The sequence below is a fragment of the Carcharhinus amblyrhynchos genome, chromosome 12 (assembly GCF_965287045.1).
Source record: "Carcharhinus amblyrhynchos chromosome 12, sCarAmb.v2.hapA, whole genome shotgun sequence".
NCBI lineage: Eukaryota > Metazoa > Chordata > Chondrichthyes > Carcharhiniformes > Carcharhinidae > Carcharhinus > Carcharhinus amblyrhynchos.
The window spans coordinates 85,026,522-85,040,101 of NC_137335.1; the positions used below are offsets into that span (position 1 = coordinate 85,026,522).

The 13,580-nt window shown below is 42.3% G+C and overlaps 1 protein-coding gene across 1 annotated transcript in view; it reads right to left on the reverse strand.

Moving 5' to 3' along the window:
* col12a1a (collagen, type XII, alpha 1a) overlaps positions 1–13,580 on the reverse strand; it is a 257,960-nt gene that overhangs the window by 216,656 nt on the left and 27,724 nt on the right. The window contains exons 4-8 of the mRNA XM_080200857.1: positions 12,939–13,079; positions 12,347–12,403; positions 3,142–3,405; positions 2,390–2,554; positions 1,105–1,278 (exon numbers count right to left, since the gene is read on the reverse strand). Of these exons, the coding sequence (XP_080056983.1) occupies positions 1,105–1,278; positions 2,390–2,554; positions 3,142–3,405; positions 12,347–12,403; positions 12,939–13,079 (801 nt within the window). The remainder of the gene's footprint in view (positions 1–1,104; positions 1,279–2,389; positions 2,555–3,141; positions 3,406–12,346; positions 12,404–12,938; positions 13,080–13,580) is intronic.

Here is a 13,580-nt window from a genome sequence, read left to right on the forward strand (position 1 = left end):
GGTGGGTACAATAGTGACTTTTAAGTGGCATCTGGACAAATACATGAATAAGATGGGAATCGAGGGATACAGTCCCCAGAAGAGTAGGCGGTTTTAGTTCAGTCGGGCAGCATGGTCGGTGCAGGCTAGGAGGGCTATAGGACCTGTTCCTGTGCTGTAATTTTTTTTGTCCTTTGTTTTTAAAATCTACCACTTTCACCAAGCATTTGGCCTCTGACCTGATCCTTCTTTATGCGGCTCAGTATCAAATTCTGCTTGATAATGTTCCTGTGAAACAAATTAGGATACTTTACTATGTCAGGGGCACTATACAAATGCAAGCTTTGGTATCGTCCTAAGCTCCTCATGTATTTCCAATTGGCAATCTCACTCAGAAAGGGTCTGTTATAGGGAAATACCAGAGTTGGATTTAAACAGCTCCAGAAGGCATCATAAACTATGTGCAAATTCTATCGCAGCTAAAGAAGCAATTGAAAATGATGGGACTGGAAAAATAAGGCATGAGATTGATGGATCCTGGAACCTAAATAATGGACATCGTTCCCATTTGCTACAGGCCTCACTAATTGGTAAACCAAGATCAGACATCCACCAATTGGAGCTCTGGGCCTGGTGTGCAATGGAAGATCAGGAACATTTAAGAGCTATGCAAAAGGCATTAGGAGCAATTACTGAGGTGGATAGAGAGGCAAAAGAAACTTTTGCATTTCATCTTTGCTCCCTTAATGGTTATGTCCCTGCCTGGTGCCTGAAGCACAAGATGTCCCATATCACAATATAACAATGCTCAATCTTATTCCTTAAATTCAGAATAGAGAAAAAGGTTCAATCAAAGGCATATTATACAATGGCCCTGAATTAACATTCTGTTCTCTAAATCTTCTGCCTTTGATTTGGTGGAAGGTCAGTACAACTCTGCAGAAACATAACTCATGACCAATTTTAGGCTGTTTCTTGAAAGTTCCACCTGTATCTCCCCCTCCTCACCTGGAAATATTCTGGACAAATGTCTACAAAGACACTGGCACGTGGATAATCAATATTCAATTCTACAGTAAGAGGAGATGCTTTCCATCCCCATGGACTGGTTAGAAAAAATCCTACCTTCTTCTCCACTCACGATGTCACTGAGTTGTTCCTCAACGCCAGAACATACGAGGTTAATTATTTCATTCTGGACGTCCTGGATCTTGTCAAAGTCCGCCACCTTGAAAACGTGTTTGTTTAAGGGAGTGGAGCCAATGAGCTTCAATTCATCCAAATCTGCTCCCTTTATACCTGAGAGAAGGGAATTGCAAGAATACTGAAATCAGCAAAGTCTTTGCTTCAGCTCTTTTGAGAGGAAAAAACCTGTTACAAAACATATATTGGTCATCATCCATGATTACAATACTTTTTTGGGCACCTTATTTTTCCCCTGATAGCTCACATTTATTTACCACCTGTCACATCAATGCGATCTCCATATCCAAGGAATTATGCCAAAATGCACTTATTGTTATTCCATCGGCCCACAATTGAGACAAATAACCAGAAGAGCCAGAGACAAAGTAGTCAAGTGGAACAATTGGGTGATATTGGGCTTCGGGCATAATAGCCTTTAGATCTTACACAGAAGAAAGAAAAAGAGAGACCTGCATTTGTGTAGCACCTCTCACAACCATAGGATGTCCAAAGTACTCTACAGTAAATGAAGTACTTTTGAAGTATAGTCACGGATGTAATGTAGGAAACGTGGCAGCCAATTTATACCCAGCAAGGCAGAAAGATGAAAGTAAGTGAGCAGCTCCACAGTAGTTTGTTTCTGGAAGAAAAAGCAAGTTAGAGTAGAAGGCAGTGCAAAAGGAGAGAAATATGTAAGATGATGCATCTGGAACTTGATATGAATGAGAAAAGAGAACAATGAAGAGCAAAGGTCCATGTGAATAAGGATCAAATAAAGGAACGAGAGAGGATGGCTACAATAGGTGAGGAGACAGTTTCCAATGAGAAAACAAACCTTTTTTTTGTTCTATTCAGGACTGTGAGAGGAAGGTGTCAGAGAGACTGCCCAAATGTGGGTAAATTATTCAAGCCTTGGATGGATTTAGACATTGTAGAGATTGCCTATTATGCCAAAGAAAGCAGCAGCTCTTGGGAATATAAGGTTGGATTCAAGATTGAACGTATATTTTGGTTTATTTATCTTGGGCAGCAAAGGCACAAACTTTACAGAAAATTTCCACAGGACACTCAATGTGTTAGGCTGAGTCTACTGTCAAACAGCCGACATGCAGTCTCTGGGAGGAACAAGCTAATAGATCCGGACGACCCCATTCCTGCCCATGTTTACAGTGGTGTGAGTGTGGTTTTTGCTAAAGAAAGAATTGGGGGGATAAAAGCGACTTACCCAATGTAAATATTTCAACCCCAATATCGCGTAGAGCTCTGGCACTTTCTGTCACAGGGTCCTGGGACTTGCCATCTGTGATGATAATCGCTATTTTGGGAAAGGATTTTCTTGCTCCAGCAGCTTCACTAAAGGCGTTCTGTACCAAGTAATTAATGGCGTCACCTTCAAACCCAAAATTAGTCAATTCCAAATCAGTCACTCAATTCAATTACAGTAGTTTCATTCACATCAGATCATTTAGGTCCTGCAAGGTTATTTAGAACTGGCTTTTGATTTCCTTATGTACAAGTCACCTGAACCTCTTGATCAGATCCCAGGCAGTAACTCACACCCAGGTATCCATTATTCTATACATAAACCATCAAAACCCCTTGATTAGGTTTCAGTCTGTAATATATATATTTAACCTTCCAAATCCTCAATTAGATTTCAGCCTCTAACTCACACCCAGATATCCATTATTCTATACATTAACCATCAAAACCTCTTGATTAGATGTCATAATATATAAATATCATCCAAATTCCTCAATTAGATTTCAGCCTGCAACTCATACCCAAGTATCCATTATTCTATATGTAAATCACCCAAACCCCTCAATTATATTCCAGCCTAGACTCACACACAGGCAGCCATTTTGTTCTCAGAATGAGTTCTTGTAAGTAAATCTTAAGCTCACATTTTTTTAAAATCTCAGTTAATAACACAACTGAGGCACTTGCAAGCAGAATAAAAGAAACATTCTGTACCAGTCATAGTATTTCCTCCTTTGTAGGGGAGATTAGTAATTGCATTCAGTAGCTCCACTTTCTGGTTGTATCTGTTTAAGTCAAACTCAGTCCTTGTATCTGAACTGTACTGCACAATTCCAACTCTGGTCTTATCGTCTCCGATCTCAAATGCAGAAGTAAGGGAATAGATGAATTCTCTGATTTTCTTGAAATTTGCCCTTCCCACACTCCATGATCCATCGACCAGAAAAACCAAATCGGCAACAGCAGAGGCTGAGCATCCTGAAAGGACAGAAGGAGATCGATTATTGATGGCAGGAGTTCACAATGATCAATGATCATCAGCAACATGTCCGACATTCAAATTAAATAGAAAGACATCGCGTTGCAGTCTGTAAGAAGCCTGAGGGGATGCAGAGGAGATTTACCTGATTGGTGCCAAGAATGAGAGAGTGTGGTTGAGAGATTGAAGAAACATGGATTGTTCTTGCAGCAGAGAAGGTTAAGGTGGAGATTTAATAGTATCTTTTCAAACCATGAGGGATCTTTTTCAGAATAATTAGAATGAAACTACTTCCACTGACAGAAGGGTTGAGCACAGTAAGAAGTTTCTCAACACCAGGTTAAAGTCAAACAAGTTTATTTGGTAACCCAAACTTTCGGAGTCTCGCTCCTTCTTCAGATGAGTGAGGAGTTGTGTTCAACAGGGCAAATATAGTTACAAACTCAATTTACAAGATAATATGGAATGCAAGTCTTTTCAGATAATCAAGTCTTAAAGGTTCAGACAATGTGAGTGAAGAGAGGGTTAAGCAGGTTAAAGGGGTGTGCATTGTCTCCAGCCAGATTGTTAATGAGATTTTGCAAGCCCAGGCAAGTCATGGGGGTTATAGATAGTGTGACATGAATCCAAGGTCCCGGTTCAGGCCGTCCTCATGTGTGCAGAACTTGGCTATCAGGGTTGATAACCAGAGGACACAGATTTAAAGTAATTGTAAAAGCACCAACGGAGAGATGAGGAGAATAATTTTAACACAACAAGTTGTTGTGATCTGGAATGTATCGGCTGAAAAGAGACGAATGCAAAAAGTAGGGAAGGACGGCCAACTGGATTGTTCTTTCAAAGAGCTGGCATGGGGATGATGGGCTGAATGGCGTCCTTCTGTGCATATGATCCCATGATTATGTATACATTCAATGAGTTTGAACATTGCAGGTGCATGCAAATATCACTGCCTTCAGGCACTACTCTAAGTCACTCAACATCCTGACTTGGAAATATATGGCCGTTTGTTCAATATCTCTGGGTCAAAATCCTGGAACTCTCCAACAGCACTGTGAGTGTACCTTGCCAACATGGTCTATAGAAGTTACAGATGATGGCTGAGCGCCAACCTCTCAAGGGCATTAAGAGATGGGCAACAAATGCTGGCCTAACCAGTGATACCCACATTTCGTGAAAGAATGAAAAAGAACTGGGCGGCCTGATGGCATATGGGCGGCACGGTGACACAGTGGTTAGCGCTACTGCCTCACAGCGCCAGGGATCAGGGTTCAAGTCCCAGCCTCGGGTCACTGTCTGTGTGGAGTTTGCATGTTCTCCCCTTGTCTGCATGGGTTCCCACCTGGTGCTCCAGCTTCCTCCTGCAGTCCAAAGATGTGCAGGTTAGGTGGATTAGCCATGATAACTTGCCCCTTATGTCAGGGTGACTAGCTAGGGTAAATGCATGGGGTTATGGGGATAGGGCCTGGGTGGGATTGTGGTCGATGCAGGCTCGATGGGCCAAATGGCCTCTTTCTGCCCTGTACGAGTTCTATGAACACTCTTAAAAAAAGAAACAACTTAACAGATTAACTTAAACATCTCCAATCCTTCAGTAAAAGAGGAAGAAAAGCACTCTTATCGAAAAAAAATAGCATTTTGTCCTTTCATCTGACCATTTTATCAACCACTGCACCAAAGGTTAAAAATTCACATGCACACGCCATGTGATAATGACTATTGAGAACACGTACTAATCAGGAATGCAATTAAGCACATCTGGATTTACAATTAATCACATGTGTTGAGTGGCTGACGTGTTGGAGAACAATGATTTATTCCAGCTCCCGCTCTAGGACGGGACAGTGTCCAGCACTCCTCTGTAACAGATTATTCTAACAGCGTTGTTTAATCAAAGTAATATCACTGACGAGAAACTTAGATTTCTCCTTCCATCATTCCATCCACAGGGCATAAATGCCCCCTAAACGACAACATCATCACCACATGAATATACATGCGCCCATTCAGATTGAGAGACCTGGTTTCCACAAAGTTCCATAATGCCAGTGAGCTTACGCACACCAGTAGGAGAGAGCCGCAGTGAGATTCAGCCAGAATGAGGGTATCAGAAATTTGGAGCCGAGTGGGGACTCACTGCTGAGGGGAAAGAGGTGCTTATTTTCAGGAGGAGTGGGGAGGTGGACCTGTGATGGAGACTCAAGGGAAAGTGAGAGGTAGAATCGAACCGTGACAGCACAGCTTGCAGGTAACTGATTGACTGGTAAGTAGTTTTTTCTTTTTTCTCTTTTTTTTGGCATTGTAGTTGTTGTTATAAATTAACTTAAGGATTAAGTCACAACAGGAGATCCCAGATCCGTATCATGCTCGTCTTAATTCAGGGACTCTTCTGGTGTCCTTGGCTCCTTCATGTGCAAGAAGTGTGTCCAACTGCAACTCCTGTTAGACCACTTGATGGCTCTGGAGCTGCAAACGGATTCACTTTGGAGCATCCACGATGCTGAGAAAGTCACAGATAACACAACACGGTATGGGCGGCACGGTAGCACAGTGGTTAGCACTGCTGCTTCACAGCTCCAGGGCCGTGGGTTCGATTCCCAGCTTGGGTCACTGTCTGTGGAGTTTGCACATTTTCCTTGTGTCTGCGTGGGTTTCCTCCGGATGCTCTGGTTTACTCCCACAGTCCAAAGCTGTGCGGGTTAGGTTGATTGGCCATGCTAAGAAACTGCCCCTTAGTGTCCAGAGATGCATAGGTTAGAGGGATTAATGGGTATTATATGTAGGGATATCGGGGTAAGGCCCAGGTGGGATTGTGTTCGGTGCAGACTCGATGGGCCGAAGGGCCTCTTTCTGCACTGGAGGGTTCTATGATTCTATAACATGTTCAGTGGGGTGGTCACACCACAGATAAAAATTGCTGTGGGAGATAGGGAATGGGTGACCACCAGACAGAGGAAGAGTGGGAAGGCAGTGCAAGGGTCCCCTGCAGTCATCTCCCACCAAAACAGATATACCATATGGATACTGTTGGGCGATGTGGCTCACCAGGGAACGGTGGTGGCTGTCAGGTTCATGGCACCATGCCTGGCTCTGCTGCAGAGGAGAGCAGGAAAAAGACTGGCAAAACTACAGTAATAGCAGATTGAATTATAAGAGAAATAGGTGTTTCTGCGGACACAAGTGAGGCTCCAGAATGGTATGTTGCCTCCCTGGTGCAAGTAACAAGGATGTCTCAGAGTGGCTGCAGTACATCATGGAGTGGGAGAGTGATCAGCAAGGTGTCAAGCTGCATATGGGCACCAACGATATAGGTAAAAAAATGGGATGAGGTCCTACAAGCTGAATTTAGGGAACTGGGAGTTAAACCAAAAAGTGGGACTCAGTAATCTCAGGGTTACTGCCAGTGCTACGTGGTAGTCAGAGTAGGAATCTCAGGATAGCTAAGGTGAATAAGTGGTTGAGGGATGGTGCAAGAGGGCGGGATTCAAATTCCTGGGACATTGGAACTGGCTCTGGGGGAGGTGGGACCAATACAAATCTGAAGATCTGAACCTGGGCAGGATTAGAACCTATGTTGTAGGGGAGTGTTTTCTAGTGCTGTTGGGGAGGGTTTAAACTAATGTGGAAGGGGGATGGGGACCAAAGGAAGTCAAGTGGGGACAGAAACCAAAGGCAGTAAGGGGGAAAGTGGAAGGCAGAGAAACCAAAGATAAAAACTAAGAAGGGCCACAGTGTAGAGACTGTGGAGAACACAGTGAATGGGTCCAGTAAGGTAAGAAAAATAAAACGAGGGAGAGTGTACAAAACATGAAGTGTGTTTGCTTTAATGCAAGGAGCATGACAGACAAGGCAGATGAACTTAAAACTTGGATTACTACATGGAACTATGATGTTATGGCAATTACAGAGAATTGAATGAAAGAAGGGCAGGACTGGAAGCTTAGCATTCCAGGATTTAGATGCTTCAGGCGAAATAGAGAGGGGGATAATAGAAGTGGGGATGTTGCTTTACTGATTATGGAGAGTGTCACAGCTACACAGAGGGAGGGCGTCTTGCTGGGATCATGTAGTGAGGCCATATGGGTAGAAATCAGCAAAGGAAGCAGCAACTGTTGGGGTTGTGCTATGGATCTCCCAACAGCCAGCCCCAAGTGGAAGAAATGATATGTCAGCAGATTATGGGAAGACGTTAAAATAACAGGGTTGCTTTGGTGGGCAATTTTAACTTCCCCAACAGAGACTGGGATTCAACTAGTGCCAGGGGCTTGGATGGGCAGGGTTTGTTCATTGTATCTAAGATTGTTTCTTGAAGCAATATTAAATAGTCCAACTCAAGAAGTGACTATTTTAGACCTGGTTCTGGGAAAGAAGAATGGACAAGTGATTGATGTCTCAGTGGGGGACCATTTTGGGAATAGTGATCAAAATACTGTAGATATCAAAATACTTGGAGAAAAGGAAAGAAGTAGTCCCAGTGTGAAAGTTCTAAACAGTGGGAAGGCTAACGGCAACAGTATTAGGCAGGAGCTAGGGAATGTGGACTGGGGGCAGCTGTTTGAGGACATGTCCACGTCCAATATGTAAGAATCTTTTAAAAATCTGTTGTTAACAATTCAAGATAAGTATGTCCCTGTAAAAATGAAGGATAAAAATGGCAAGATTCGGGAACACTGGATGACAGGGGAAATTGTGAGATTACTGAAAAAGAAGAAAGAAACATACAGAAATTTCAGGAAATTGGAAACAGATAAGGCTCTTGAGGGTTACAAAGGGAGCAGGGAAGAGTTTAAACAGGGACACCATGAAATGGCCTTGGCAGGCAGCATTAAGGAGAATCCCAAGGCTTTCTTATGTGTATATAAGGAGGAAAAGGGCAGCTAAGGAAAGGATACTCAAGGACAGTGGAGGGAATTTGTGTGTGAAACCAGATGAGGTGGGTGAAGTCCTTAACGAGTACTTTGCATCAGTATTCACAAAGGAGAAGGATGTGGTGGATGGTGAGTGAAGCAAGGAGGATGTTTACATTCTTGGACATGTTCAGGTAAAAAGGGAAGAGGTATTGGAGGTTTTGAAAAATATTAAGGTGGAACAATCCCCAGGACAAGATTGGGTCTATGGCATAATACTGAGAGAGGAGACGGAAGAAGTTGTTGAGGCCGTGGCCAAAATCTTTGTATCTTCTTTAGTCATGGGCGAGGTACCAGAGGATTGGAGAGTAGCTAACATTGTTCCTTTGTTTAAGAAGAGAAGAGACACTCTGGAAAATTAGAGGCCTGTGAGCCTTACATCAATGGTGGGAAATTATTGGAGAAGATTCTTAGGGACAGGATGTACTCACATCTGGAAGAGAAAAGGCCTATTAGCGATAGGCAACATAGTTTTGTGAAGGTCGTGTCACACAAACTTGATTGAGTTCTTTGAGGAAGTAGCAAGAAAGATTGACTAGGGCAGGGCAGTGGATGTTGTATACATGGACTTTAGCAAAGCCTTTGATAAGATTCCTCATGGCAGGCTGACAAAGAAGGTAAAGCCATATGGGATCCAAGGTGAGCTGGTAAGGTGAATACAAAACTGGCTTGGGTATAGAATGATTGGGTATGCCGGCGTTGGACTGGCGTAAACACAGTAAAAAGTCTGACAACACCAGGTTTTAGTCCAACCTATTTATTTGATAATATACTCACTTATCAAATAAATAGGTTGGACTAAAACCTGGTGTTGTCAGACTTTTTATTGGGTATAGAAAGCAGAGAGTAGCAGTGGAAGGGTACTTTTCTAACTGGAGGTTTGTGACAAGCAGTGTTCCACAAGGGTCAATGCTGGGACCTCTGTTGTGTGTAATATATATAAATGATTTGGAGGAAAGTGTAGGTAGTCTGATTAATAAATTTGCAAATGATACAAAAATTGTGGGAGTAGTCGATAGTAAGATGGATTATCAGAGGGTACAGCAGGATATAAATCGACTGAAGAATTGGGCCGAAGAATGGCAGATGGAATTTAACCTGGACAAATGTGAGGTGATGTGATTTGCAAATATACAGGAAATGGTAGAGCCCTTAGAAATATTAGCATATAGAAGGATCTAAGTGTGCAGATTCACAATTCCCTGAAGGTGGCAACTCAGGTGGACAAAGTGGTCATGAAGGCGTAAGGCCTTCATCAGTTGGGACGTTGAGTATAGGAATTGAAAAATCATGTTGAAGCTGTATAAGACTTTGGTTAGGCTGCATTTAGAATATTGTGTACAATTCTGGTCACCACACTACGGAAGGATGTTGATGCGTTGGAAAGGATGCAGAAGAGATTTACCAAAATGTTGCCTGATTTGGAGGATATGGACTATGAAGCAAGGTTGAACAAAGTTGGATTGTTTTCAATGCAACGTCAGAGGAAGAGTGGGGAGAACCTGATCAAGGTTTATATGATTATGTGAGGCTTGGATAGAGTGGATCCCAGGATCAAAGGGTCAATTACTCGAGGGTGAGAGGGGCAAAGTTTAAAAGAGATGTAAGTTTTCACACAGAGGGTGGTGAATGCCCACAATGCGGTGCCAGAGTAGGTGTGGAAGCAGATTCTATAACAATGTTCAAGAGGTATCAGGATAGACACATGAATAGGCAGGGAATAGAGGGATATGGCAAGAAAACATTAGATTAGAGAGACATCTGGCACAGTTTTGGTGAGCTGCAGGGACTGTTCCTGCGCTATACTGTTCTTTGTCCTTTCTAAAATGAAGCTACTTTCAGCTCACACACAGTGCTACAAGTGAAAGCAGGAGGGCAGCATAGCCACATTCACATTTATATGACAGCAACTATAAAAATAGGCAACACAAGAACATAGACTGAATAGACTGGGTCTGTACTCGTTGGAGTTTAGAAGGATGAGGGGGGATCTTATAGCGACGTATAAGATAATAAAAGGGATGGATAGGGTAGAGGTAGAGAGATTCTTCCCACTCAGAAAGGACAGCAGGACTAGAGGGCACAGCCTCAAGATAAGGGGGAGGCAGTTTAGAACGGAGTTGAGGAGGAACTTCTTCACTCAAAGGGTGGTGAATCTCTGGAATTCTCTGCCCGTTGAAGTGGTGGAGGCTACCTCGCTAAATATATTTAAGTCACGGGTAGATAGGTTTTTGACAGACAAGGGAATTAAGGGTTATGGGGAGAAAGCGGCAAAGTGGAGTTGATCCACTTCAGATCAGCCATGATCTTATTGGATGGTGAGGCAGGCTCGAAGGGCTAGATGGCCGACTCCTGCTCCTATTTCTTATGTTCTTATAGAGATTCCAAAGTTGTGTGATCTTTGAGTACAGTTTGAAGGAACATACTCTATTATCCTTACCCATGCCCACGTCACCTCCAGACTTGACTATTCCAACACTCTCCTGGCCAGACTGCCATCTACCACCTTTCATGAGCAGGGTTTCATTCCAAAATTCTCCTTCCCATCCTCTAACTTGCACCAAGATCTTTTCATTATCCTTGTGCTTACTGTACCACATGGACTCCTTTCAGTAATTCCTCAATTTTAAAATTCTCATGCTGGTATTCAAATAGACCTGTGACCTCACCCCCTCCCTATTTTTGCACCTCCTGTGATGATGCTGTGCCAGTAAGAAATATATTTATATCATGTTTCTTGTAAGAGTCAATGCTTTGTTGCAAGGAGTCTATTTGTCTGAAAAGAAAATGTAGCTTCATGCTGAGACTACAGAATAATAACTCATTTTAATTAATGGTCTAAACAGAGTTAATGCATAAATGCTTACTTAGGTTTCTCTTGGGTTTTCAGAGTAGTGTTTTGATTAGGTTGATTGACAGGGACCAAGCTGTGTGCTAATGGGAGGAGTTAAACTTGCAGGGAAGATACACAGTTTCTCCTTTATCTTTAAAAACGAGCAGTTTGCTGCCTGGTTCTGAAAGAAACAAGATCTGTCTGTCTCATCAGAAGTGCTCTCGAATTGGCAACCTAAGTACAAGTACATAAACCTGTGTTTTGCGAACTGCTTTTGAAGAGCAGTTTACATTTGTAAGAGGAATATTGCTCATGTCAGAACTCATTGAGATAGGTTAGCTGTTAAGCATTGCTCAATTGGTAAATGTTAAGCCAATTCATTTGCTATAGTTAAACCGTGTAGTTAAATCAAGTTAAATAAAAGCTTCTAAGTTTGTCAATAGAATCATGCCTGGAATGAAACAGCACATCTTTGCATTAATACCAAAATACTAAATAGTTGGGGTCTAGCCTAACTTCATAATATATCTTAGGGTTTCTGATCCATACCATAACATTCCTCCAATTTTACACCCTTCCGAGATCTTGGCACTACATCAATTCTGGCCCCTTTATCACTTTGCCATTGGTAGCCAAGATTCCAGGTGGCTAAAGTTCTGGAATTCCCTCCTTAAACCTCCACCCCTTTATCTCCTTCTCCTCAAAGGTTCTTATTTCTTCAGCCAAACCTTAGGTCACCTATCACTATATCTCCTCACGTAGTTCAGCGTCAAATTTCATATGATAATGCTCCTATGAAGGTGCCTTGGGACTATGCTAAAATGTAGCCTTGTTAAAATTTATTCTCAGGGTGTGAGCATCACTGGATAGACCTGCACTTATTGTCCATCCTTAATTGCCCTTGAGAAAGTGGTGGAGAGCTGCCTTCTTGAACCACTGCAATCCATATAGTGTTGGTACACCCACAGTACTGTTAGGGAGGGAATTCCAGGATTTTGATCCAACGACAGTGAAGGAGCAGTGATATATATTCCAAGACAGGACATTGTGTGGCTTGGAGGAGGATCTTGCAGACGGTGCAGTTCCCATGCATCTGTTGGCTAAGTGTTCAAGGGACTGCCAATGTTTTAGATTCTGAATGTGTGCTTTGAGTATTTCTGGGGAGAAAGTGGTGATTGAAAATAAACCCATCAAACTTACTTTGCGAAAGATCATCTATTTTCTTTGGCCGTTTAGTTGGCACTCGACCTGATTGAACTAGAAGGAAAATAAATAAACATGTCAGCCAGCAGATAAGTTCATTAATATTTCATTAATTAACCATGACTAAATGATCCAGGAGTGAACATTGCAATACACTACGAGCAATAGCACACTCAGAGTAATAGATGAGTAAACGTGGGTGTGACTGTCATTCTATCGTTGAGGTGGAATAAAAATATTCACATGTAGTCCAGCTGGAAACAACAAGCTCCCAAGAACATGAGTGAACCAGTCAGGTTTTTTTTAACAACAATCCATTAGTTTCCATAGTCAGTGTTTCTGGTTCTATTGCTGACCGGATATATTAACTCACTGTCGTAAGTCACTATTGGTGAAATGTAAGCTCATAGTCTCTAGGCTCTGACCAAAGCATCTATCTAAGTTATGTTCTTTAATCAGGCCAGTATAAAAGGTGGCATTAATATAACACAACATGCATGTATTAGAAAAGGTACCATATATGCATGGACCGACACCTCTTTAACACACTCGACCCATATCGAAGCTTTAGGATGCAGTTTGTACCTACTTGTGAGTTGTCCGTAGACTGGTACACTTTCTGATGAACGGTCAAAGGCAATTAACGTCACCACGTATTCCATATCAGAAATTAGATCTGTTAACGTGGTTTTGCTTGCACCCTGGGGCAATGTCGTTTCCCTTGCAGATCCTGTTGCAGTAGCAGAAATGATCCATTGAAAAGACAAGGAAACACACGTTAAAAACAAAACGATCATGAACTTTTTTTAATTCATGCAATGCAAGTGCTGCTGACTAGAATTTGTTGCCCATCCTTTTGAACTGAATAGCTTGTATACCACTCTAGAGAGCATTTAAGAGTTAACCAGATTGCTATGGGTCTGGAGCTACATGTAGGCCAGACCCGGTAAGGATGGCAGATTTCCTTCCTTAAAGGGCATTTCTGAACGCAATGGGTTCTTACACCTTGGTTTCATGGTCATTGTTAAACATTTAAATTACAGATTTTTACGGAATTCAAATTTCAATATCTGCCATGGTGAGATTTGAACCCAAAGCATCACCAATAGGGAGGCAGCAGAACCAACACACCAGAGGAAACATCCCTTATCCCCAGACGACAGTTTAGTCAGAAACTGAGCAGCTTTAAAAAGGCCATCCCAGGTGATTATAAGCTGAGATGTGGCCATAA